Below are 25827 nucleotides of genomic sequence, written 5' to 3'. Positions count from 1 at the left end.
CCTAAAAAATTTCAGTTCTAACCACCATTTCAATTAATTTTAATACTTTAAAAAAATAATCACCAAGACACACTCCTATTTGGTTGATAATATTTATAGTAACATAATTTAAGACTTCATATTTTAATATTTTTTTACTCACCAATTACGCTTTCAAAAATATCTAATGAAAAAGTGACTTTATTCATACCAAATCACAATAAAATAGTGTGTATAAAACTCCATAGTCCTTATACTACTAAAAGACTAGGGAAAAAGACAAACACAGTCGTAGCAAAGTGATAAATATTTTATTATTTAACGTTAGGTGTTAAATTTAATTTTTTGCAAATACAAATCAACTTTATCAAATAGTAATTTTCTCTTAATATAAATTTAAATTTAATCGTACTGCAACACGGACTACTAAAAAAAGGGAAAAAGTGGAGGTCCAATATGTTACAAATGGAAATAAGGGGTGTTTGTGTAATTTACAAAAACTGTCCAAATTCATACTATATATCTGAAAAACAGAGTTCTTGAATCTCTATTATAACTTTCATAAAATTAAAACCAATTTTGGGAAAGTTTAAGATTTGCGCGGGAACCAGTTTTCTAAATTTGTAAGTCACTTCACATTCATCTTCATTTTTTTTTTTGTGTGTTTTGGTTACGGATTTGATTGAACTCAATAGCTTTTACTACAAATTTTGTATTTTATATTTAAATAAATCATTTGAATACGTAGAAAATATTAGCTTAGAACTTAATAACTTTAAAAGCTTAGAATTTGGAACTTATAAACTTTAAATTCTGAATCCGCCTCTGTCAAGTTGTATAGTTCCTATCATCCTTAAATTGCTTTTATGGTCCAATTTATAAGAAGTATAAAGTTGTTGAATTTAGTTTATTTGGATCTTCTAGAAAGAAATATAATTGATTGTAGTTAATTCGCGATTGAGGCTGAGTTGATTGATTGATTGATTGTGGGAAAATGTTTTTTTTTTCTATCTAGTTACTTGCATAAAGAGGCAAGATTTTAGCTATTAGTTGTAGTTGCAGCTAAAATGCATGATAAATTTTTTCGTATGGTCATTCAACTAATAGTTATTATGACAGGAGGTCGAAATTTGACTTTTTGGCGATTTGAATCTTTCTATGCGAACTATCCTGTTCTTTAGTGACTTTACTGTTGCAAAAGATTTGTTTTTGTGTTTTTGGTGGGTATGTGTAGTGATGGTAGGTGTAATTAACCTCTTGAAATATCTTATTGTTTTCGAATTATTAACTTGGAAAAGAGATTTATGATGTTTGTTTTTGCGGTTGAGTCCTGTTAAATTTGTGTCATTATCTCATCGAAAAGCTTAAGTTGTTAGAGAGATTATACTTTTATTTACTTCATTATGTCTTCAACAAATCCGAGCTTGAGGAAAGGATATGTGTTTTCTGGCTTGTAGGGAAAGGGAATAACTTTGGCTGACATTTAGATGTTACGTTATTTATGTTTTTTGCAACTCGGAAGAGGTCTCGGGTGGAAATTCTTGGTTAATAAGTTAAATGATGGTGCTTTGTTTAGTGTTTTACGGATTTAAGTTACTTTATTGCCTAATCTTTCGATGCATATAGACTTGCAGGAGGACATTTGTTAGGTTGTAGAAGAGTATTTACGATGAACATTGAGGAATTGTTTTTTTTGGCGTTAATGCCTGTTCTGAAAACGTTGTTGATTGCGGTTGTTGGCTTATATCTTGCAATGGATCATGTTAGTATTTTGACTGCAGAAGGACGGCACCATCTGAACAATGTAAGTTGACATGAGACTGCTAATGCATCCTCCTTCCGCGTTTTAAAATTTCAAAGTGGTAAAAGCAAATGAAAGATTATGCAATCAGATATTATTATATACTGCTGATTTCTACCTGTGTGTTTTCTCGTGTGGATGGTGATGTGCTGAAACGTTTGGCTTTCGTGAGCGTTAAATTATCTGCTTGTGTTTACTCAGAAATATATGTGTGAATTGGTAGTCTGCTATAAGCTATGTTGCTCGGGAAGTCCAAAAATGTTGCTGCACGTGTGTCAAATCCTCTAAAGATGCGCTACTTTTGGAGGATCCGACACATAGTTGTCAACATTGCTGAAAAGTCCGAGCAACATTTAAGCATGAAACTGAAAGACGGGTGGTTATATGTAGCATTTTACCCGTTTAGATTTTCCTCTTATCGTCAAGTTGTCTTATATTCCACGACAAACAAATATTTAACTGCCTTGAAGAGAAAATGAAAACGGAAAACAGAGTAGTTTTGTCGTCTAACTAACCTTGCAAGGACTAAAGACGGTCTTATGTTGTTTTTTTTTTAATTTTGGGCAGCTTGTATTCTACGTCTTCTTTCCATCACTTTGTGCTAGTGGTCTCATCAGTTCAAGTACAGCGACGGGGTTATTTTCTTTGTAGGTGCATTCTTATCTCTCCACCTTTCGTTGAAATGCATTTTAACATTTTCCTTTAGTTTTCAACATTTCTTGTGTTTCTGGTACATTTGTTTCAAGTACAGGTGGTTCGTTCCAGTGAGTATTCTTATTACCTTTCTTGTTGGATCAGCTCTCGGGTGGATACTTGTCAAAATCACTAGAACGCCTCAGCATTTGCACGGCCTTGTTATTGGTTGTTGCGCGGGAGGTAGATCAACAGCATTTTGTCGTTTTTCTTTAGTATGCTAGAATTTATCGATCTCCACACACAAACTTTTTCTTCGTAACATCCTTTGATGGATTTTCCTAAAACTTTCAAGTTTTTCTTCTGAATCATTAAGTCCGTATTCATACTCACTGAGTTTCTGCAAAAATGATCATGACAGGAAACATGGGGAACTTGCCTGTCATTATAATCCCAGCCATCTGTGCCGAGAAAAACAATCCGTTTGGAGATTCATCTACGTGCTCGATAAATGGGATGGGCTACGTATCCCTCTCTATGGGGGTATTGAATACAAACTTCATTCTATCCGTGATAAAACATAAACAATATCCGTCTTGGATGTGATGACCTTCAGCTTGGTTTTATTATTCTGTTTCCAGATAGGAGCTATAGGCATTTGGTCGTATGTATATAATATCATACGGGCATATGGAAAAAGGGATGACGGGGATGTCTCAGCCTACTCCAAATTAAGAGAAAATAGCCACAGTGAAACGTCAAGACGAGCCTTGGATAGTACTACACAAACATTGCTACCAAGTAGCAACTCAAAAGGTGCTGAAGTTTCAGCTGAGCTTATTTCCCAAGGATCCATCGACGAAACCAAGGTAATTTCTTCACTTTTTGTCATGCACCATGAGACGGATATTCTATAGGCGAAAATAACTGCATTATTTAAAACTTCATTAAAATTAAGGAGTTACTTCATTTGTAGTTTCTACTCTACATGAACAAATAATAGATTATGAACCTCTGTTGGTTTGATGTAATCGTTTTTGTAATCAATAATCAAGAAAGTGTCATAACAATTGTACTTTGTTCCACTACTTTTCATCAAGATTTATCCTCGTTTATTACTTTTTAAGTTGTTTGATGTTTCAAAAAATCAAATATAAACACTTCACAACTCGACACAACAGGTTTCGGTACCTGCTATCATTGAGAAGAAGGTGAAGTCGTTGGTGGAATATATCGACCTGAGTGTTCTTTTCAGACCACCTACAATTGCAACGGTATGACACTGGTGCTCAACTGCATAACACAATGTCATCCCAATTAGGCTCATGGATGCATGTTTGTTCCGTTCTTTCTTTATACGTGGCTTATCGTTTCTTGTAGGTTATTGGCATTATCATTGCTTCAATATCTCCCATCCAAAATTTCATGGTTGGCTCTGGTGCTCCACTTCGTTTCGTTGAGAGTTCCGTTGTTTTGCTAGGGTATGATTCCTCACGCAAATAATGCTACTTGAGTTACTTGTAGGAGGGTATATCATATCTGTTGCCTGAATCCTCATAGCTCTTTACCAACGTAAATTAATAATTTATACATATTAAATAGATTCTTAAGACCAATACAAAGTTTGAACCAAAGTTACTCTCCCAACGAATCTCTAATGTATCAACAACATATCCAGTGTAATCCGCCACATGTAGGGTCTTTGGACGGGTATAGTGCACATACACCTTACCCCCGCGCCCATTTCGTTGGAGGTAGAGAGTTTGTTTTTGAAAGACCTTCAACTCTTAAGGCAAACTCAACGATGGCGTAGCATGTAGAGCATTTCCATCATTACTCTCTTGGTTCTTAACGCGGCCATTTGGTTACACGATTTTATCTACTGCAGGGAGGCAGCAATTCCATCAATGACCATTATAATGGGCGCGAATCTTCTAAGAGGTAAGTAGTATATCGAACTTAGTATCCTATACAATTGTATATCATTCGAAATCCACTGCATTGTTCTGTAACATCATTTCAACTACTCTTTACGTACTCGTTCAGGTTTCAAGCGATCAGGAGTGGGAATTTGGCTTCTTTTCGGGATCATTGTAGTTCGATTCGTTATCTTGCCTATCATTGGTGTTGCTGTTATTACAGTTGCAAAAAATCTAGGCATGGTGGGAACAGATCCTTTATATCACTTTGTTCTTCTGCTTCAGTATGCAGTTCCACCTGCAATGGCTATAGGTAAAGTTCACTTGTAATGATCCCTCATTTCATCTCAAGTTTTAATCAACTATCTCGCTCAAACTATTCAAAAATACTGTGTCAGATCCTCCAAAAACGTGAGATCGATCAGCGGAGTATGAGTTTCCTCATTGATCTCTAAGTGCTTTAGAGTGGATATATATACCTCTCGTTAGAAAAATTATGCATATACTCGATATAAACCATTTTTTTAAACAAGAGATACATCCATTTTAAATCGCAAAGTTGAGAAGTATATTTGTCCCTTTACTCTTTTAATAAACTATATATTGCTCAGACTTTTTAAAAATTACTGTGTTATGTGTGTCGGATCCTCCGAAAACATTTGAGATTAATGAGTGAAGTATTTGCAGGTACTATCACACAGTTGTTTGAAATTGGTGAAACTGAATGTTCTGTTATCATGTTTTGGAATTATGCTGTGGCAGCAGTTGCTCTGACCCTTTGGTCGACATACTTCATGTATATCTTGTCCTGATCAATACTTTTTATATCGCGAGGGGAGCCTTGATGCAACGTTAAGTGTTTGTTGTCGTGTTACCAGGAGGTCATATAGATTTAAGTTGAGGAAATAATTTATAATTGAAATGCTAAGGTAATATTGCGTACAATGGATTATAAATGTCTTTTCTAAGCTTGAGTACAGCGGAAGCTTAGTATATTGAAATGTCATTTTTTGGGTTCATTTGTAAAAAAATATATATATTCATGAACAAAATATTGTGTTTGATTGACTTGAGGATAATGAATAAATGTGGTTATGATTTATTTGTTAAGGAATTAGACAGGAAAAAGGCAAAAAACAAAAAATGTAACAAATAAATGAATGTAATAAAACTAAAAAAAAAAACATATTTAATTGGGAAACTTAAGTAAATATATTACAATAAAAAAATATTAATCATTTGATAGCAACAATTTTTTTTTCACTTGATCACTTCTAATTAATTTATAATACAAGTTTAATATATATTACAACGTACAATTTATTATTCACATATAATAAAAGTTTTAAAGATGGATAATACATTTATTACACATTTTAATACAATGTGTCAAATTTCTACCAAACAAACATAACATATATCAAAAACAATTATAATTCATATATATTGCATACATAATTCACTTTTAATACATATTACTGATTTAACATATTATTGCTATAAATGGTAATAAGAAAACTTTTTCGCTAAAATCAGTAATTATTTATTAAAATGTACCGATTCATATAATTTTTCCTATATAATTGTACTTGAGAAAGAAAAATGGTGAATCACATCAGATGCATATTATATTTGAACTAAATCATATACATTCTGAAATACAGATAAATAGGGAGAGAAGTGAGCGAGATAGAAAAGAGGTGAACGAGTATAAGAGAGATAAGAGAGAGTTATAGGAGAGAACCAGATATATATGAATTCACTTCACAATAGTATATCATATATAAATTACACTTAACTTTGACCATTTATATTTGAGATATATGTATCTAGATCTACGCGATACATATATCTGAAGTACAAATTCTAATAAAATTTATTACATTAAAAACTCAATTTACTTATTAACTAGAGGGATTTTTGTTGTTTATGAACGTAACTAAAACAACAATAACAACAACATACTGAATATTAAAGTAATCAAATATCTGGCTCACTGGCTCAAATCATTAATATATCCACTTGTGAAAATTTTAGCAATATGTGCAACTTGCATACAAACTTTTTAAAAAGTTTGTTAAATAGCTATCATTGTGTTATGCCAAAGTTTCTAATACATCATTAGGTAAATATTAAGAAAAAAATTAAATTAGAAGAAAGTGAAGATGTGAACTAATTATATTTACAATATGAACAACAAAAAGAAGTCTTTGGTCCACCTTACCACAACTCTATTTTAATATTGAATTCACTTTATACTACTAAAATTGACTTATTTTCCAACAATTATTTTCTCTATTAATTAGGAAAAATTTTTCTGTACGAGGCATTCACAATAAGTCAACGTAATTTTTATTATTATGTAATTTAATAAAGTAAAATGAATTATAAATATAAACACATGACATATATTATTGACTTAATTTAAACATCCAATGCGAATAAATTTTATCCAATTAAAAAGTGCACTGATTTGGATTAGATGTGTAATTCAAATAAATCTCAATTCAAGTAATAAATCAAATTTGTTATTAATTGAATATATTTTAAATTCATCTTAGTTCAGTGTAACTCGCTTATTTGATGTGTCAGTAGGAAATGCACCAAAAATCATCTTAATGTTTAACTCTATGCTGTATAGTTTTAACAACCAAGACATATGTACGTTCAATTGATGTACTTATTATACTTGTCCTTTCTTGTATCATTATATTGCACTATTTATTTGAATCCGAAGTCTAAAAGATAAAGAAAATTTAACAAAAATACTAAAAGAGCACATTAATTTTTTTTCTGACCAAAAGGATAAAATCGCTATTGAAGGAGTGATTTTGTTTTCACATCATTACTCCGTTAATAGATCAAAATCACTGTCCTATCAGCGATTTTATTCAATTATTATTTATTTTTTCAGAAAACCACTGTCTCTACAATATTTTTATAATTTTTTTAAAAAAAAATAATATCGATGCTGTAACAGCGTTTTAATTTAAAAAGTATTTGAGTGAATTTTTTTTCTTTAAAATCGCTGCTTAAGCAGCGATTTTGATGGTTTTTCTTTTTTCTTTTTTAAAAATGGCTTCCTTCCACGAAAAAGGAGATTTTTTTTGTTTTGATCCATTTTACACATAAATAAATTATATTTTTTTACTAAATTCGCTGCCAGCAATTTTTTTTTTAAAAAAAAATTAAATTTTCCATCAAAAATTCACTAAAATCGCTGTTAGCAGTGATTTATATATATATATAAAGATCACGTCTGACCAACCTCACCTACTCGCCTCTTCCTATTTTTATGGTGATAAAAAAATAAAAAAATAATCATTGGTAACGACTTAATAAAAATCAATAAAATCACTGTAAAGGGTGCGTCTAATTTTTTTTTTACTAAAATCGCCATATATGGAGCATTTTCAATCTAAATTTATTTCTAAAATATCTTTTTTATTAAAAACACTATCATAGCAGTGATTTTATTTTTTAAAAAAGAAGAAATTGGCCAAAATCGCTAAGAGGCAGTGATATTTTTTTAAAAAAAAAGAAAAATGTTTTTGAAGAAAATCACTCGAACGTCAGCGATTTTGAACTTTAACAGAGTAACAGCGTAAAATCAAATCGCTATGTCAATAGCAATTTTGCCCCTTTTGTTAAAAAAAATTGATGTGTCCTTTTGAAATTTTCATTAATCTTTTTTTGCTCTTTAGGCTTCGACCCCTATTTATTTATTAAAAGCATGTAAATCGTGGAAATTATTTTAATTTTCTTTTGTTTAAAAGTCAAAGTAATTTAAAAAAAAAAAGTTTCTCTCTCTCTTTTCTATCACCTCCTTTATTATTGTTTTAATTTTCATATTCTAATTGATTTCTAGGTTTTAAACTAATAATAAATAAAAGTGAAATATTTGATGTCCAGAGGTAATAGTGTTATTGTGCTACATGCTCATTAAATTTTTAACACTTTTTTGGTTAAGTAATGGTAATATTTTTTATCATATTTTTATTAAAGACGACTTGTTTTATTAAGTGAAGGGTGTGATTTTTTTTTCTTTTTATGATTCAAAGTATGTAATTTTTTAGAAACAATGTATGACGGTGAGACTCGAGTTCGGATCTTTATCTGTTTAGATATTGTTGTAAAATGTGTGATTATTTTATTTAAAATTTAAATTTTTAAGAAAGTTTGATGCTTAAATTTTTGCTAAGGCGGAATTCAGGTGGAAGGATCGCAACACTATCATATGCTACTTTATCCTATATTTTTATCAAAAGGCTATCGCCATTAGATAAAATTCAAGACCCTCTTGGTAATATGATGACGATTTTACTAATTACATCAAGACTCTTTATATTTTATTTATTTAATTATGCAAGAAATTAAAAAAATTAACAACTTTTATATTTATATAATTCCCCATGTGGTCCATCTGAGATGAACAAATTAAAAGAAGATTGTTTTGTCAATTTTTTCTTTAATACTGACTTTACTTTATATAAAGGCATAGAACCAATTAATCTGCATAGAACCAATTAATCTCCTACTTTTGACTCTATTGGTGAGTTTGGTAAGGAGGAAAATAATTCTGTATTTTTTCATATATTTTATTAATTAAAATATTTCGATAGAAAATTAAGTTCAGTAAAACTGAAAGAATAAATGATTTAGTAAGAAAAAATAAGTTTTACAGGTGACATTTCAAATGCATTATCTCTTCTCTATTCACCTAACGTCCCAATCTCAACCCTACATTCATCCCACCTCTTCCGTCCCTGAACCTCCACTTTCGCGTCCCATTTCGTCATAGTATTTTTTTAAAATACCTATAAATATATGACATGATACACAAGCATGATTCTTAACCTTGGCTTCAACCGATAACTATGATATTTAACTTAGAGTGTTTATAAATAGATACTCAAACTTTTAAAAAATTGAACAAATAGACACATTCGTCCTACATGACAATTTTGTGTCTTTTGTATATTATGCCACGTAGGAAACATGTATCTACTTGTTCAATTTATATAAGTTTAAGTGTCTTCTTGGACACACCAAAATTGGAGAACATAATTATCAGCTAAGTCAAATTAAAAGATATAGTTATGTATAATGCATAAATATTTTTTGGATAAATATTTTCCTAGCTCCTTACTCATCAACCATTGATAAATAAGAAATAAATTAAACTCACTTTTTTTTCAAGAATCATTTTCTATTTTCCTACGTACCAAACATACTTTGACTAATTTTATATAGATACCACTTAACTAATTGATGTAATTAATACTTAATCTCTTATATATAATATGTGTTAACCAAGTGTGAGAGCAAAACTTGGCCCAAAAGAGAAAAAGGACCAAAAAAAGAGAGCCAAAAGATAGAGAAAACAACTAAACAATAACATATTAAAAATTTACTTTATAATTGGCATAAATAATTTTTAAAAAATTCAGTTACAAAAGGTATAAATAATTTATCAAAAAATTAACAATAACGTAAAGTTTAGAAGAAAAAAATTGAACTCTACATAATTGTTATTTGATTTTTAGAAAAATGTGTGCATTTTTTCTATAATTTAAAATATGCCGTGAACTTTACTTTGTGTAAAGTGTAAGCTTTATGATAATTAGTTGGTTGATGTCTTTATTCTCAAGAGATTTATTATTTATAAAAAAGCGATTTAGTTTCAATAAGATTTTAAAAATAAATCAAATTTAAATGAAAATTAATATGAATATCGGGTAAAAAACAACATATATTAAGGCTATATGTAACAATAAAAAATATTGGCAGTGTGAAGAAAAGAAAATAATGCATCCACGAAAATATTTTTCAACTCAAATTAACTAAAGAAAGAAAATAAATAAAGTCTTTTAACTTTCTCTTCTTTTTACCCTTTTTCAAACAATAAAAAATAAAGGGCTAATAATATTTGACCTAATTATTAAATTTTTTTTTTTTGATATTTGTAATATTGACTAAGTATATTTGAATTTTTAATTAGTGAAAACGTGCCTTTTTTATCCGTTTTCTTGTGAATACGCTACATAAAAAAATATCCTTACCAGCAATTATTAACGGCATAACTTAATTGTCATTGAATATATATTTTTAGGGCCAATTAACATTCTTTATATATGTCCCTAAAGTCTTCAATGACTTTTAATCAAATGACAATTAACTACTGTCGATAAAGACTCTACTGCTCTTTATTAATGTGTATATTCAATATCGCTAAAATGTGTTTTTGTTAATTTCGAGAATTATTAACGTACCGTTCGACTATTTATTAGCTTATGTGTTATACTAAGTTTGTTTTCCATATTTGGAAGTAGTATACTTCTAAAAATAGTTCATACACGACATATTTCCTACATAATGAGACCAAAAATTTATATATTCCAATAAGAAGGATCAATTAAATTTGTTCTAAAATTTTTAGCTGTATTAAATTCAATGAATTAAAGTCTATTATTTCGTAATCAACTCGTGTTGCCTAAGTGAGTGAAGTTCAATCACTTTCATTTAAAGAGAAATGATTTGATTCATTTGTGCTAGGCTTTAAATAAATTTTCTTCGATAGAGCGATTTTTTTATTTTTTTAAAAAATATTTATATCTAAAATAAAATACTGTTAGTAGATTGAGATGAATTAATTTTCATTATCGTGCCTCCTCTTTCTACTAATGATGATGGAGCATTGCTTAATATGAGTTTTCTCATGTCCCAGAAAAATAATTGAGGAATCAAAAATATTATATCTGTAAATAAATAAAATAATAAAAGACAGTAAAAAAGAACCAAAAATAATGATTAGAAAAGCAACTTGAAGGTTTTTATACATTATTATTATTATTATTATTATGTCACTTCATACTTTATTTTCTCCTCTCTTTTTTAATTTCTTTAAATACAAGTTACTCCAAACTAATCAACATCCTTGTGGTCCAAATGGAATTTTATTATACCTAAAAGAATTAATTAATTAATTAGCTCAGCAGGGTCATGATGCATGATCAACATTCACACTAATAAAAGAACCTAATCCTACTATTTAAAATATTTAAATGCATATACACATTCCTTTTTGTACAATTGAAAGCTACTTTTATCAATTTATTTGTTAATTTTATGTAATGGAATAATCCCTTTGCCTTTTTATTCAACAAAAAAAAACCTTCCTCTAATTGCATATATTCGTAACAGGATGGACATAAATACTCAAAGTCAAAAAAATCAATTTGGACTAATTCGATTCTTTAATTTTCAATTATTATATGACCATCTATTATTATCAAATTAAAAAAATATGATAATATTCGATTACGTACAAACATTTCAAAATAAAATACTAATAAATATATCCAAATTTGAATATGCCCATTAATATCATCCATTATTATCAAATAAGAAGACAAAAGGAAGGAAGGTGACAACTTCCTTGTATATTAGCAGGAAAAAGGATGAATAACAGGACATACACCATATAAAAAAAAATAAAAATAAAAATATACCATATAAAAAATAGCAAAAATGTTATTCAAGATATATTTTTACTCTACTGCATAAAAAGTATTTTAGTTTTGCAATAGTTATACTTTAAATATCATTCATATTCTTTTTGTTAGTAAACCGTCTCATATTTAATTTCTACTTTAAATTTTTTTTTTTTTTAACATGAATTTTTATGTGTCAAAATACTTCGAGAAAAAATAAATTAATTACTCTTCTATTTTTAGCTATTATTTAAAATTACTTCACTCTATACTTCAATATCATAATAGTCAAATCATAAATCTGTCTCTTAAGTTTCTAAGCATATACCAAGTATATGTGAATGACTTCAAAGGAAACCAAAGGTAAAACTAAAATAGGACGGTAACTTTTCGACAAAATGTCTATTACACACAGTCGTATTTTGTATTTTATTTCAAGAGTCTTTTTTCACATCTCAACATGTGACCTTTTGGTCACATATGACAAGAACTTTACTAGCTATACCACGACTCTCCTTCAGGGTGTTCTAAACTCTCCCTATGCACGGAGTTCAATGAAGAATCAGAACACAAAAATCTCTACTACATTTTTGCAATAAATTATTTTCATAATTCGAACACATATTCTTTTTTGTAAGTAATCTTAACCCTACGTTTTTATAATAGATTGTTCTCTTGTTCAGATGACATCAACTTTATCAGTTATGCTACGGCAAAAAAGTACCAAACAAATTTGAGGATAATTAGTGTGGGTGGTTGAGATAGGGAGGTGTCAAGTTCCTAGTAGTGCAATGAAAGACCCAAAAAACAAAACATATTCAAAGTTGAAAGTTCAAACTTCAACCATATATTATCATTATATATCATTGTGTATGTCTCCTCTAATATCTCATTTTACACAACTCCAACATGCTTCAAAATAGCTTCTTTTATTGACCCATCCTCTTATTAAAATCCCTCCCATCTCTATACTTCTTTTCACTACATGAAAAAAAAAAAAAAAAAACATGGAATTTTTCGCACCAAAAATCTTCATATTTTTCTCTTGTCTTCAACTCATATCACAAGCCAAAATCATAACATTTGACAAACAATATGGTGATCCTTTTGACCACACATATGCTCCTTTACTTGAAATCAAATATCCTGCACAAATAAGCAATCAAGCACTTCAAATCACCCCTGACACAGCTTCCACTGCTTACAAAACGTTAAATAATTCAGGCAGAATCCTACTAAAACGACCTTTCAAATTATGGGTAGACGATATTTCAAGGACAGCGTCTTTCAACACGTCATTCCTGGTAAACATTTATAGACCGGACAACAAAACAGGAGCCGAAGGTCTAGCATTCTTGATATGTCCAAATTTGGATTTGCCACTAAACAGCCAGGGTCAGTACTTGGGCCTAACGAACGCTACAACAAATGGTGCACCATCCAACAAAATAATCGCGATTGAGCTAGATACATTCAAACAAGAATTCGATATTGATGATAATCATGTTGGGATTGATATCAACAACGTTGAATCCGTTGAATCAAAGTCTTTAACACCATATGGAATTGAACTAGCTCCAATAGGTGCAAGATTTTACAACATATGGATACAATATGATGGAATCAAGAAAATACTTGATGTGTACATTATTGAACAAATGACAAAAAATGGGGCAACGCCAACAAGGCCAAAAGTACCAATACTAACACACAATGTTGATTTGAAAGAGGTTGTAAATGAAGATTCATACTTTGGTTTCTCAGCTTCAACAGGGCATTTCAAACAGTTGAATTGTGTGTTGAGATGGAATTTAACAGTTGAGTATTTTCAAGAGAAGAATAATCAAGAAAAGGTACTAATAACAAGTGTAAGTGTTGGTGTGACACTATTGATTGTTTTATTAATTTTGTCAGGGTATTTTGGGTATTATTATTTTTTTAATGAGAAAAAAAGGGGTGATGATAGGTCAGAATCTACTATATTAGGTGCATTAAAGAGTTTACCTGGAATGCCTAGGGATTTTGAGTTTAAAGAATTGAAAGAAGCTACTAATAATTTTGATGAAAAAAATAAACTTGGTGAAGGTGGATTTGGAGTTGTGTATAAAGGGTATTTAGTTGGTGAAAAATTGGAAATCGCTGTGAAGTGGTTTTCTAGGGAAAGTATCAAGGGTCAAGATGATTTCTTGGCTGAGTTGACAATTATCAACCGTTTAAGGCATAAACATCTTGTCAAATTACTTGGTAAGAATTTTTTTAACTTTTACTTTTTATGTTTTTTGAGTATTTCTTCTTTGTTTAAGTTCGGATAAAGGATGAAAAGATCAGCAAAAACGAATATTTCATAAATATCGAGTAATTCTGATCATTCAAATTAATTATATAAAAGAAATTAAGGCTAAAATTGTAACCCTACAACATGTCATCATAATTGAGAGAGGTCCACATATTCCAAAATTTGGTCCTACAAAAAAAGTTGATTGGAACACATATACAACCCAATTTTTATTTTTGTTTTTTTGCCTTGTCTTGTAAAGGTTTGATATCCTCAAAATAGTATTGATTAAATATATTTATAGATCATTATTATTGTAGAAACAATTTAGCTTATATATGCATTAATAATTTTAACTCCATTTGCATGAACTCGCTCAAATTTTGTCTGTAATTAAGAAGGAGAGTTATAGAGGATCACTCAGAAACACCATCCTCTATACCATAAGAGTTAGGAATAAGGTTGTATACATTCATAGATCAGTATTATTGTTGTCATTATTTGACTTATATGTGCTACTAAGAATTTCGACTCTGTCAGCTGTGTAAACTCGCTCACATTGTTGGTCTCAAGATAAATAAAGAATGAGAGTTGTCGAGGGTCAATAAAAAAAAGGGGATATGGATATTTACATCTTACCTTTTGTCAAACGTACCCCACTTGTAGGATTTCAGTGAATTTGTTGTTGTAACAATTTCAAGTGATGTAAAGTAATCCTTTACCTTCTAATGGAAATGTAACCTAAATGTTACATGTAGTTATCATTTAGGTGATCTGGTAATGGTATAAAAGTTCTTTTACGATGTCAGTGTATATATATACATATATGCTAATATTATTGTTACAGGATGGAGCCATAGGCATGGTAAGCTACTCCTTGTATATGAATACATGCCAAATGGTAGCCTGGACAAACATCTCTTCTCCTCAGGGCAGCCACTCAGGTGGAGTGTGAGGTACAACATTGTCTCGGGAGTCGCGTCAGCTCTTCACTATCTTCACAACGAATACGAGCAGAAGGTAGTCCATCGCGATCTCAAGGCAAACAACATCATGCTGGACTCAAACTTCAATGCGCGTTTAGGTGACTTTGGATTAGCACGAGCCATTGACAACGAAAAGACCTCCTATGCTGATGAAGGTGAAGGTGTACTTGGCACGATGGGATACATCGCGCCAGAATGCTTCCACACAGGAAAAGCAACTCAACATTCTGATGTCTATGCATTCGGAGCTGTGTTGTTGGAGCTAATATGTGGCCAAAGACCTGGAACCAAAGTGAATGGCTTTCAACTCTATCTTGATTGGGTTTGGTTCTTGCATCGCGATGGGAGAATCCTTGAAGCTGTTGACACGAGGCTCGGGGATCAATACGTGGTTGAAGAAGCAGAGAGATTGTTACTACTTGCTCTGGCTTGCTCCCATCCAATTGCCAATCAAAGACCTAAAACACAAACGATAGTTCAAGTTATATCAGGATCAGTACCACCACCACAAGTACCACCATTTAAACCATCATTTGTTTGGCCTTCTATGGTTCCAATGGACATAGATTCATCCAGCATCGTCGATACCATATCCATCACAACTCCTCAGTACAGTTCAGAGAACAACAGTATTGAATATCAAACCAATAGCTTGATTTAGGCCACTTCACATGAATACCACCTCATGTATATATTTATCAGACTGTTCGGTTTGTTGTATTAAAAATGACAATAATTTCTAAAGGGAAGTTGTTTGTTTACATTAGTCCTCTCCACCTTATTTATTTAGTAGAAAAAGGGTTGAGGTAACTAATCTTTGGGACTATTAATCCAACATATTATAGAAATAACTTAATTATTGATCTTGCTATAACTTATACAAGGATTAGTAACCAAATAAGAGATAAGGTGGTACTAACTTTTTTTATCTCAAAATTATCTATGTTGGTCCACCATACCAAACAAGCTCTAAGAGTAAGACCAGGGTGGTAAGTACTCTTTCATTTTTAACCATATCACTCTTTCATTTTTAACCATATCACAGGTCTCAGGTTTGAGTCATTATGGGTACGGAGTCATGCTTTACTAGAGAGCGGCAGAGAGCTTTACCCCCTAATGTGGGACTTTTCAGCATGAATCCAAATTTAGTCGAACTCATGTGTCCAATACAATCCAAATTTCATTGTATCATAGGGTGGTCAACCTAGATGGCTCCTCTCCACTTAAGACGTGTCCTCAACAACCTGACAGATCTTCGATCAAACCCTGAAATTGGTCTAACATTTTGTTACGAGTTAACTAGAAAAGAGGGTTTTCTAGTAATGGGATGTTAACAACCATCCTTCACTTTTTTGGAATCTACTTTTTCTTTATCAACTCGCTTTCATGGTTTTCATGTGATCATAGGTACATATTTCTCAATCATATGTGATATTCACCAATATATCGATCATCCAACCACGTTGGCTTTAAAGCAGCTGCATAGTACTGGCATTTCGCGGACATGGTCCTTTTCGAAAAAAGGGAATTTACTCACAAAAGTTCAACTGCATTAACAAGTTTACAAATCAAGATTCTTAGTCTACATCACATATGTCCTGATCCTCAGTACAGCGATCAAGATTAACTAATACAAATAGCATTGTAATACAAATGACAGATGGGGATTAAGTCTTTACTACATAAAGAACAGTGTCTTAGAAACGAGACCGGATTAATTAGGCGAAAGCAAAAGAACGCCAAGCTCTTGTGAAGCAGAGCCACACTTGGTTTATCGAACAACGACAGCAGTCAGTAATCAAGTGATCCTATAGATGGAAGTCCGGACATGAAATCTCGACCATCAGCACTATTATTACTGCTCATCCTTTCAGGTGGACCGCGGTTTAGGGATCCAACCTCCTCTTTCCCCAGTTTCTGCACATCCTCGGGTGAAAGAATTTTGATGTACCAAACATTATTGACAAATTCCCTGAAATAATATCATGTCTTTGTTTGAACAAAAGATGGTAAAAAGCCAACAAACATACCAAGTGTAATGTCTGGGAAGGGCAGAGTGCAGACCTTACCCCTATCTTGGAAGGTAAAGAGGTTGTTTCCTATAGACCCTCAACTCAAGGAGAAGCATTTCATAACAGTTCGAAAAAAGAAAATAAATGGAGTTGAAAGAATGGTAAAAAGACTTCTTTTTTAACAGAACGAATAATTTTGACAAAGGTACTTGCATTGATATATTCAGCTATCACTACCAAATACCCGATGATCCTGTGTGTAGAACAAAGACTTACAGCATAAAGTTGTTTGCTCCATCAGATTCAAAAAATTTGGAGCAGAGTCGAAATGTAAAGCAACAACAACACACCCAGTCTAGTCTCACAAAGTGGGGTCTAGGGAGGCTAGAGAGTACGCAAACCTTACCCCTACCTCAAAGGTAGAGAGGCTGTTTACGGTAGCCACGGAAAAAAAAATCCAAAACGAAGTAATGGAAGTGAAAGAATAACAAAACATTTTGAGCAGTAACTACAACAAATAATATGATAGTCAAAGTACAAGAGTCAAAATGTAAAGTTTTCTGGTTAATTAGGTACTTACTCCCACGGATCGTCTCCAAGGAGAAGGACATCATTCTCCCTGTCAACAAATACAAGCTGCCAGCCTGATCTTTGAGGGTTTTCAAGAAACCCTTCGATCCCGAACATCTGTCCAAGTTCCTGTCGTAGCTCATGATAGCTATTGAACCGAGTGATGTCCAATGACCTCCCAAGGGACGCTGATTTGTAAACCTGCAAAAAAAAAAAATCATCCATATCATAGTAATATGCAAGAAAGCAACAATGAAATGCATAACCTAAACAACAGAACTAGAACCTTGACAAATGTACGGGGCACAGTTTGTGCATCAGCTTGCCCTACATTATGCAACAAGTCAGTAGAATCTTGCACATAACTATACAAGGGATTCGGAAATCCAGAAGTCCCTAGTGGCATAGAGGATATATCAGCATCAATTGATGTAGTAGCGACGTTAGACACAGTTGTAGGGAGGAGAAGCCCTGAAGAATCAACATTAGCACCAAAAAGAGATTGATTCTGGGCATCTAGACTACATGTTTCCTGTGAATTGGAAGTTTCTTTCCCATATCCAGAGAGAGAGGGTGAACTGGAGCCCATGTTCAATTGTGAATTTGCGAATTTTGCCATCCAAGATTTCTGCTGCTGCTGCTGCTCCATGATCACAGGCTGCTGACCAATTATATTGAAATTCAAAAAGTTAGTAGTTCCTTCCGAACATAAAGAACCCAGCGCTGTTGGCATGCCTGATGGAGCAATGGATGCCGAGAACTTGGAGCTTGGATCTGCTATATCTGGCTTTGAAAATGATGGAGAAGGAACATTTGATGGTTGCTTCTGCTGGAGCTGGCTGTTTGGTATTTGGTACGCATCCTGGTAAGAATGTTGATGAGATTGCTCCTCTGTCTGATTGCTAACGTGTTGCTGTTGTTGCCTTTGAAGGTTATCTTGAGTTTGTGCAGGCAACATATGGTGATGAATTGTCTGCTGCATTGTTTCTTGTTGTTGTTGTTGCTGCTGCAGGAGAGGATTAACACTGCCTGCATGCTGAACATATTGGACGGGCTGTGGAAACTGCATCAGTTGTTGTTTCATCAGATCTCCGCTCCCAAAATTTTGCAAACCGCTAGCCAGCATAGCTTGATACTGCTGGTTAAGATCATTTCGGAGCATTGTTGGATCAACTCTTTGTTGCATCCAGGGGAACATGCCACCAAAAGATTGAAGATTCAGTAGATGTGGTCCTTGCTCACTACTTTCCCCTCTCAACCATGTCATTCCATTAATAGCTTCGCTGTTATTTTCTGCAAAAAAACAAACGGCAAATATTCATAATAGACCGTGGGAACACATATAAGCTGAAAGTTCAAATAATGAAATAAATGATACTGCTAAAGAAAGGTTTTTTCCTACTTAGAAGAGCCATCTGGATGACAACGGAATTTACATTTTTCTCAATAAACAGTATTCCCTCTGGTTCAAATTGTTCGTCTAGTTTTGATTTGGTACTTAGTTTAAAAAACTAATAGAATAATAAATCTTTGGTCTTAAAACTAAAGATGTGTATAATGTACCCAAATGCACTTTAATCTTGTGGTCTTAAATATGTCATGTGAAAAAGTTGAGATTAAAGAGTAGTCAAAAAAGGAACGAGGCATTCTTTTTGAAACTAACTAAAAAGGAAAGTAAGACAACACAAATTGAAACGGAGGGAGTACAAGGAAACCTCAGGATTACACAGCTTCACTTTCCTAGCAGCATAACATTGAGTGCGCAAAATACCTTGAAAAGATGAAGTTCCTGGATACCAAGGCCGCTTTAGCCTAAGAGGGAACAAAGATGGATACATTGGAAAAGTAGTCAAAGGCTCTATCTCCCATAGTGAAACCCTAGGTTGCCTCTCGCCTGCCGTTGACTCATCCCAACCAACCTACAATTTCACAATTAAATAGATATCTGTGAACATAGAATAACTGTTTACGAACATATAACAATTTTACAATCATAAATTTGTAATTTCCCTATGAATGATGGTAAAAGCACAGCAAGATAGTCTGATTTCTGAATTTGCTACGTGAGTTCTGAGACAAACAAGTTCTATACACTAATGAACATAGCACCAAAGATAGACAACCTTGTGGAGAAACAACTTGACACAGTAAAGAAGCTTGGCGATTTGATAAAATAAACCAAAATCACTTCTATTAAAAGTTCAATGTATTTGAAAAGCTGATAGATAAGCATTTGATGCTGGTGAAGTAAAAGTCTTCCTAATTAGGCAACGAAGTCTATAAATCTTTGCCAGCAAAAGAACCATGAGCTCCGAGGCAAGTATGTCATCATTCTTGAAGAAAAACTTGGGCATATTCTAAAATGGAAGATATCAACCACAGGAAAAGGAAAAGAGGTAGAACTCACAGGTGTATTTTGTTTGCACAAGAGAGAGAGAGAGAGAGAGGTGGGGTGCCAAGTAGCATAGCAATGTCGAAAAGTATTTAGGATAAGAATGCACAAGTAATAGCTAGTTTAAGACATAAGCAAAGCTAGTGCATGCCAACATAAATTGAAGATCAAAATTAGTGCCACGGAAACATGACAACATCAATGACTGAAATCAACCGAAAAAGAAACTGGGGGAAGAAAAATCAGTTGAAAAGATATTCTATTAAAAATTTTGAATTTCCTAATAATATGGACATACAAGTAAAACCTAATATGTGCACATAATGCGTTTTAAAGTAAGCTGCTTGGACTCTTCAAAAATGTTGCCACACCCGTATTGGATCCTTCAAAAATGCACTACTTCTGAAGGATCCATCACGCACCCGATGACAATTTTTAAGAGTCCGAGCAACATAGGTTTTAAATGCTATGGCTTCAAAAGAATTGTTTATAAAAATACTAAAAAGTAAAAACTATGACAGAGCTAAAACACATTTACCTTGACAGACCGCCAGTGAGAGTTGGCCCAGCGAACTGGATCTAAGTCACCAATGCCAGTAATTGTGCCCATGTACCTGAAAAGTATCGATCCACATTTAAGAAAAGAAACCTGACACACAATTTGTCAACTTGAATTTCAACTATCGCCACAATCAGGTCATTTAACTCCCATTCCCAGCTATGGAATTCCAATTTAGTTGGTTTACATACATGTACTAAAAAACTGAGTTGGCCCAATTAATACTCTAGTGTTACTTGTTGCGAGCACTAGACTAAACAAGACATGCAAATTATGAGTAAAAAGTGAAGCAACAGGGGCCATATAAACTTGCACCTTCATCTTAAATCACCTCTCCCTACATTACTAGAAATTATTGACAAAACAAAGGAGCCGCATCCAAAAAAAAAAACACTCATCTGTGTTTAGGAGCCAGATCAAAGACCCGCTTATGTTAAGTATCAAAAAGTGCCTAAGATCCATCAACAAGAAACAAATATGCTACACCCTCCTCCATCTCAAATTACGTCGCACCATTTGACTTGGTATAAAGTTTAAGAAAGAAGAAGACTTTCGAAATTTGTTGTCTTAACCACTCCTTGACCATATTTGTAGCTATATATCATTTCATTAAGGATAAACGGGGAACTCAAAAGTTAAACTTTTACCAATTATAGAAAGGTGACATTCTTTTTGGGACAGATTAAGAAGAAGTGTGTCACGTAAATTGGGACAAAGGAAGTACTTAAGTAGCTGTATGCACTTGTCTAAACAAAAGAGATTTAAAAAACCTAACCACGAAGGAAACAAGGATAAGATCTAAGATCAAATACTTCCGTACCTTCGAACACTTGATTCTTCAGTCTCAAATAGCATCCGGAAACGCATTCCAACAGAAACACGTGTGTGATACACAGCTTTGATGTATTTTGAAAGTGGTATAACAAACTCGGATGGGCTAGCCCTGATGCGATAAGTGTTAGTTCAAATAGCAGAAAGGATATGACTTAAAAAAAAAAGAAGAAGCAGACAATCGCTCAGCACCACCTTGGGTTAAAGAAAACAATGAAACAGCTATTGGTAGAGGCAGCATGAGCAGCAGCAGCAAGTAATCCAATGTGCATGCTGTCGCTAGACAGAACAGATGATGGCATCACAGTCTGAGGTCGAGTTGCACGACGAATTCCCAAAAAAAGCTGATTTTTCTCATTCCTGACACCGGAACAATGAGAAACCATTTAAGGGAAAGTCTCAAGGAATAACAAGGCACTTAATTGCAATTCTACAAGTGTAAATTTACTCAGATATGTTGATAAAAAAAACTTAAAGTACCAGATGAAAAGAACTGAATCTCCGGCAACAAGTCTCTTAGCACTAACAAACACACTCCAGCCAGTCGTCAGAAGATGCCGCTTAGGCTGTCCTACATGCATAGACAAAAAATATGAACATATTTCAGCATTAGTTAATTTCATATGCATTATGCTCATGCTTCCAAACGACATCAGTATTCACTAGTATATCCAGCAAATGACCCAACAAACAAGCCAAGAATGATAAAGGGAACAGGATTAGGATGACAAGAGAAACAGTCCCATAATAAGGTTAAAGAAATGAGAAATTAAGAGCACATAGCCGAGAACTCTGAACCATTTATGGGGACCATTTTCATTTGGATGTCCAAAATCTATAGCACAAGTCTAAAGACTACAATAATCCATGCACCATATTACATGTATGGAGAATTCAGATAAATTAAACAATTAATTTCGAAGCACTGGTGCAAATCTCACTCACAATGTCAGTCCCACTGAAACTGAGTAGACGATTAAAGATAAATGGGTTAGTACAAACAATTGACCTGCTTCCTCATTCTATAACTACCCCATTCTAGGCCATCGACTAATCTATTCAGCCTGTTATTTTGTTTACCCTTTTTCAAAAAAAAAAATTATACATTTATGATTTTACTTTTTCCTGCTGAGGTTGCCTAATGTGAACCTCATATGGCCTTAGTTCCTACTTGAATTTCACATTCTATACCATCTCATCCTTGACCCACTGTATAACAACTTTATTACTACATAACAGATTGTTAATCCTCCATAATTATAATCACAACTCTAATCATTCATAAGGATATTACAGTATAGGGGAGTACAGAAGACAAAACATCACCCCTATACACCAGCTACTATCCTGCTTCTTTTTTCTCTTTTCTTGCAGTCTGGTTGATTCAATAAAGAAAATAAAAAGTACTTCAAAAGATTTTCTCTAGACTCATCATCATTCGTGTTGTTTCAATACATTCAAGTGAAGGAAGTACCTAAAACTCAAGGGTTCTAAACAAGCAAGTACTAAAGAGGATTAAACTAAAACATTGCTAAATGACAGCACATATCTAAGTGTGCAAACTTAAATAACCACCAGCTGTTAGATAAAAGCCCAATACACTTAACACAGTGTAAATCTACACATAGCAAAGAAAGGATCCTCCGAAGCTTGCCTCGGAAAATATGCCTGAATTTCCATTCGATGTCATGCAGATCCCTCGCAATTAATTCTTGACAGGGTGGTGTCTGTGAGAAATCCTGAGAGCCACAAGAAAATGAGAACAACATCAGGCTCAGAACCAGAGTGGTATGAAAATACAAGACAGTGGACCAGTTATATCACCAAAGGAGGGAAAACTTTCTCTGCAGCACGACGAGGAACAGAAAAGCCGCCATGCGTACTGGTATCACTTGCAGTGAGTGTCTTGCAAAAATAATTAGTAGGCTGCCTGCTAGGAATACCCAATTCAACAGGAAGATACGTGTCCTTTTGTTCTTGCTGAAAATGCAACAGCATATTTTGTCACCAATTCACACAAAATATCCGGTAATCAGTAAAAGCAAATGAGCTTTATTGCATCGTTCAGAAAATACCAGTGTCAAGGGTTGCAATGTCATCTGAGCATATACTTCATCCGTTTCAACATCTGCCTAAAATCCTAGGAATCGTCATTCCCTCGTAAGCCTATATTACAACTTACACAACACTAATTCATAAGAAAACATAGAATATGAAAAAAGAACCTACATGCATTGTGACATTGTGGAGTTGACAGATCAACTGTGGTGGCAAGTTCGGGTAATTAGGTATGTGAATATCGACTTCTTTATTAGTTGTCGCCGCAACCTACACTCAATTCCAATGGTAACTATCAGCAATTGACTAAATACTAATATATGCAACAATTAGTTCAAAATTAATGTAGCTTAATTTGAGAAAGACCTGTTCACTGTGACCCTGAGGAAAGTAAACCACTCGACTCCCTACCGTTGGTAGACAAACAAGGGGACCAGCACAAGCATGCCATAGTTCTGAATTCAAACACTTGTTCTCTCCTTTTAGAACCAAATAAAGAATCCATCATCAATAATTGAGTTCAACTTAAGTAAAATACTTAAAGATCTCTCTTTTATTAGCTAAACACAAAGCATAAGCATAAATATACAGATAAAGACAGAACAATGATATATAAAAAGGCAAACTTGGAAGAAAAAAAAGGACATGAAAGGAAGAGAAGATACCTTCATGAGCTTGCTGACCCATTCCTGATGTTGAAAGCTTCATATTTTTAAACACCCTTAAATTATGATTATCCAGACAATTATATAAAATCCCTCAATTACCCCACCCACCCTCCCACTAAAAAAAGACTCCTAATTTCAGCTCCCCAACATCAAACCTTAAAGAAATCAACACTTCTCTTTCTCCAAGACCTCCATTAACAACCCCAAAACACCAAAACCAGCTTTAAAGAAAAAAAGATCAAGTTTTTGAAGTGTTTCTGAAATTCTAAACACTACCCTTTTCTTGATTTTTAGTTGAATATGAAGAAAAAGAAGTTGAGTTGAGAGCAATCACTATCTATGAAAGAGTGAGTGATAAAGAAAGGTTCTTTTTTCTGTTTTTATAGCACACCCGACCAAGTTCGACCTGAATCACAGTAGAGAGAGAAAATCAAGAAACAGAGAGAGAAAGATAAGGAGTATACTCAATCAGAGAAAGGGGTTTTGGGGGAGAAAAGCTTCAATCAACAGCCGTTTGATGAAACTTGTACATGAATGATCTTCGCCATTGAATTGAGGTGGGGTATTGGATTTGACAGAAGTGGCATGTGCCACCATTCTTGAATAGTCATTGTCAGAGTACGGACCATCCAATACAATATTTGCACATGATCAACAAACACAAACAAGGAAGAAAGATTATTTTTTTTCGAAATTCGATATTCATATTCATACTTTCTATGCCAATAATATTTCATATTCAAAACTCAAATCTCTATCAATAATTAAAAGAGAAACAATCTCATTCAGCATTATATTCTTTAGTGGTGAGTGAAGAAGGAGTTCCAAGCCTAAATAAGTTAGAAAAAAATAAAAGTTATCAAAATAAGTTACTATTTACTTTTATCTTTCGGTAACTTATTTATTTAAGTTCCGAACTCACGACATGGAAAGAAAGAGTTGAAAAAAATAGTGAAACGGTAATACATTTTATTCGAAATTATTTTTATATATATTACTAATAATTTTTATATATTTAGTATAATTTCATAAATCGATCAAAAAAGAATGCAAACTGATTTATTTTTTTCCTAGTGTTAAATTGACTTATCATCATTTTATGCATTCATTGTCGATTTATGACATGACAAACCTAACCCCATCTTGTATGATATTATAGCATAGGCCAAATATATAAATAGATCTCTAAATTTGTAGGGTTTTTTTCTCACGTACTTCAATTATGTCATTTTTCTATTGAATCATTTAATCAATCATTATTTGTTTCTTTAAAACATTGTTGGTTGATTTTGATCCGTTTTTCTATTGTAAATATCTTTAATTGTGTTCGAATTGTAATGATTTTGATTGAAGGAATAAAGACAAATCGTGTTAGTCTCATTTGTTTTCTAATGTGTTCAAATGAATTAAGTAAAATACAATTATTCTCGAACATTTTTATAATCAATTGGACTAATGAGTTCTGGAACAACATATATATTCTCTATCAATACCCTTCACAAATCTGGTTCCACATCGGAAAATGGTGTTTGTTTAAACGAAACAAATTATGGGTAATTTAATGATTCAATAAGAAAATGACGTAGTTGAGATACCTGAGGGAAAAAACCCAACAAGTTTAAGAATTTGTTTATGTATTTGGCCTATAGCA

At 32.8% G+C, this 25827-nt stretch overlaps 3 protein-coding genes across 6 annotated transcripts; 2 read left to right on the top strand and 1 right to left on the bottom strand.

Moving 5' to 3' along the window:
* Positions 1 to 248: 248 nt before the first annotated feature.
* LOC101260512 (protein PIN-LIKES 3-like) lies at positions 249 to 5434 on the top strand. 2 transcript variants are annotated; one of them, XM_004234452.5, is made up of 11 exons: positions 249 to 602; positions 1606 to 1783; positions 2348 to 2427; positions 2532 to 2656; positions 2835 to 2956; positions 3055 to 3282; positions 3595 to 3687; positions 3794 to 3894; positions 4302 to 4354; positions 4460 to 4645; positions 5020 to 5434. In XM_004234452.5, the coding sequence occupies exons 2-11, from the start codon at positions 1649 to 1651 to the stop codon at positions 5142 to 5144; spliced, it is 1248 nt and encodes a 415-aa protein (XP_004234500.1). In that variant the 5' UTR covers positions 249 to 602; positions 1606 to 1648; the 3' UTR covers positions 5145 to 5434. The 2 variants fall into 2 exon arrangements, with proteins under 2 accessions (XP_004234500.1, XP_010317673.1); XM_010319371.3 differs by having other exon boundaries at positions 518 to 602; positions 1614 to 1783.
* Positions 5435 to 11772: 6338 nt separating this feature from the next.
* On the top strand, positions 11773 to 15847 carry LOC101260206 (probable L-type lectin-domain containing receptor kinase S.5). The gene is made up of 2 exons (XM_004234451.5): positions 11773 to 14069; positions 14948 to 15847. Exons 1-2 carry the CDS (start codon positions 12833 to 12835, stop codon positions 15745 to 15747), a joined length of 2037 nt encoding a protein of 678 aa, XP_004234499.2. The 5' UTR covers positions 11773 to 12832; the 3' UTR covers positions 15748 to 15847.
* A 767-nt stretch (positions 15848 to 16614) lies between these two features.
* On the bottom strand, positions 16615 to 24529 carry ARF8a (auxin response factor 8a). 3 transcript variants are annotated; one of them, XM_010319347.4, is made up of 14 exons: positions 24174 to 24529; positions 23875 to 23987; positions 23680 to 23778; positions 23526 to 23590; positions 23275 to 23430; positions 23105 to 23189; positions 21931 to 22021; positions 21646 to 21810; positions 21440 to 21562; positions 20599 to 20674; positions 19440 to 19587; positions 17955 to 18961; positions 17679 to 17869; positions 16615 to 17058 (listed from the first exon to the last, which is right to left on the bottom strand). In XM_010319347.4, exons 4-14 carry the CDS (start codon positions 23547 to 23549, stop codon positions 16878 to 16880), a joined length of 2247 nt encoding a protein of 748 aa, XP_010317649.2. In that variant the 5' UTR covers positions 23550 to 23590; positions 23680 to 23778; positions 23875 to 23987; positions 24174 to 24529; the 3' UTR covers positions 16615 to 16877. The 3 variants fall into 3 exon arrangements, with proteins under 3 accessions (XP_010317649.2, XP_019068127.2, NP_001234552.1); XM_019212582.3 differs by having other exon boundaries at positions 23526 to 23578; positions 24174 to 24230; NM_001247623.1 differs by having other exon boundaries at positions 16832 to 17058; positions 23526 to 23582; positions 24174 to 24288.
* Between the last annotated feature and the right edge of the window lie 1298 nt (positions 24530 to 25827).

Source organism: Solanum lycopersicum, chromosome 3 (assembly GCF_036512215.1).
Source record: "Solanum lycopersicum chromosome 3, SLM_r2.1".
Lineage (NCBI taxonomy): Eukaryota > Viridiplantae > Streptophyta > Magnoliopsida > Solanales > Solanaceae > Solanum > Solanum lycopersicum.
Note: the sequence above shows the minus strand (reverse complement) of the source record. Positions and strands in the feature narration are given on the sequence as shown.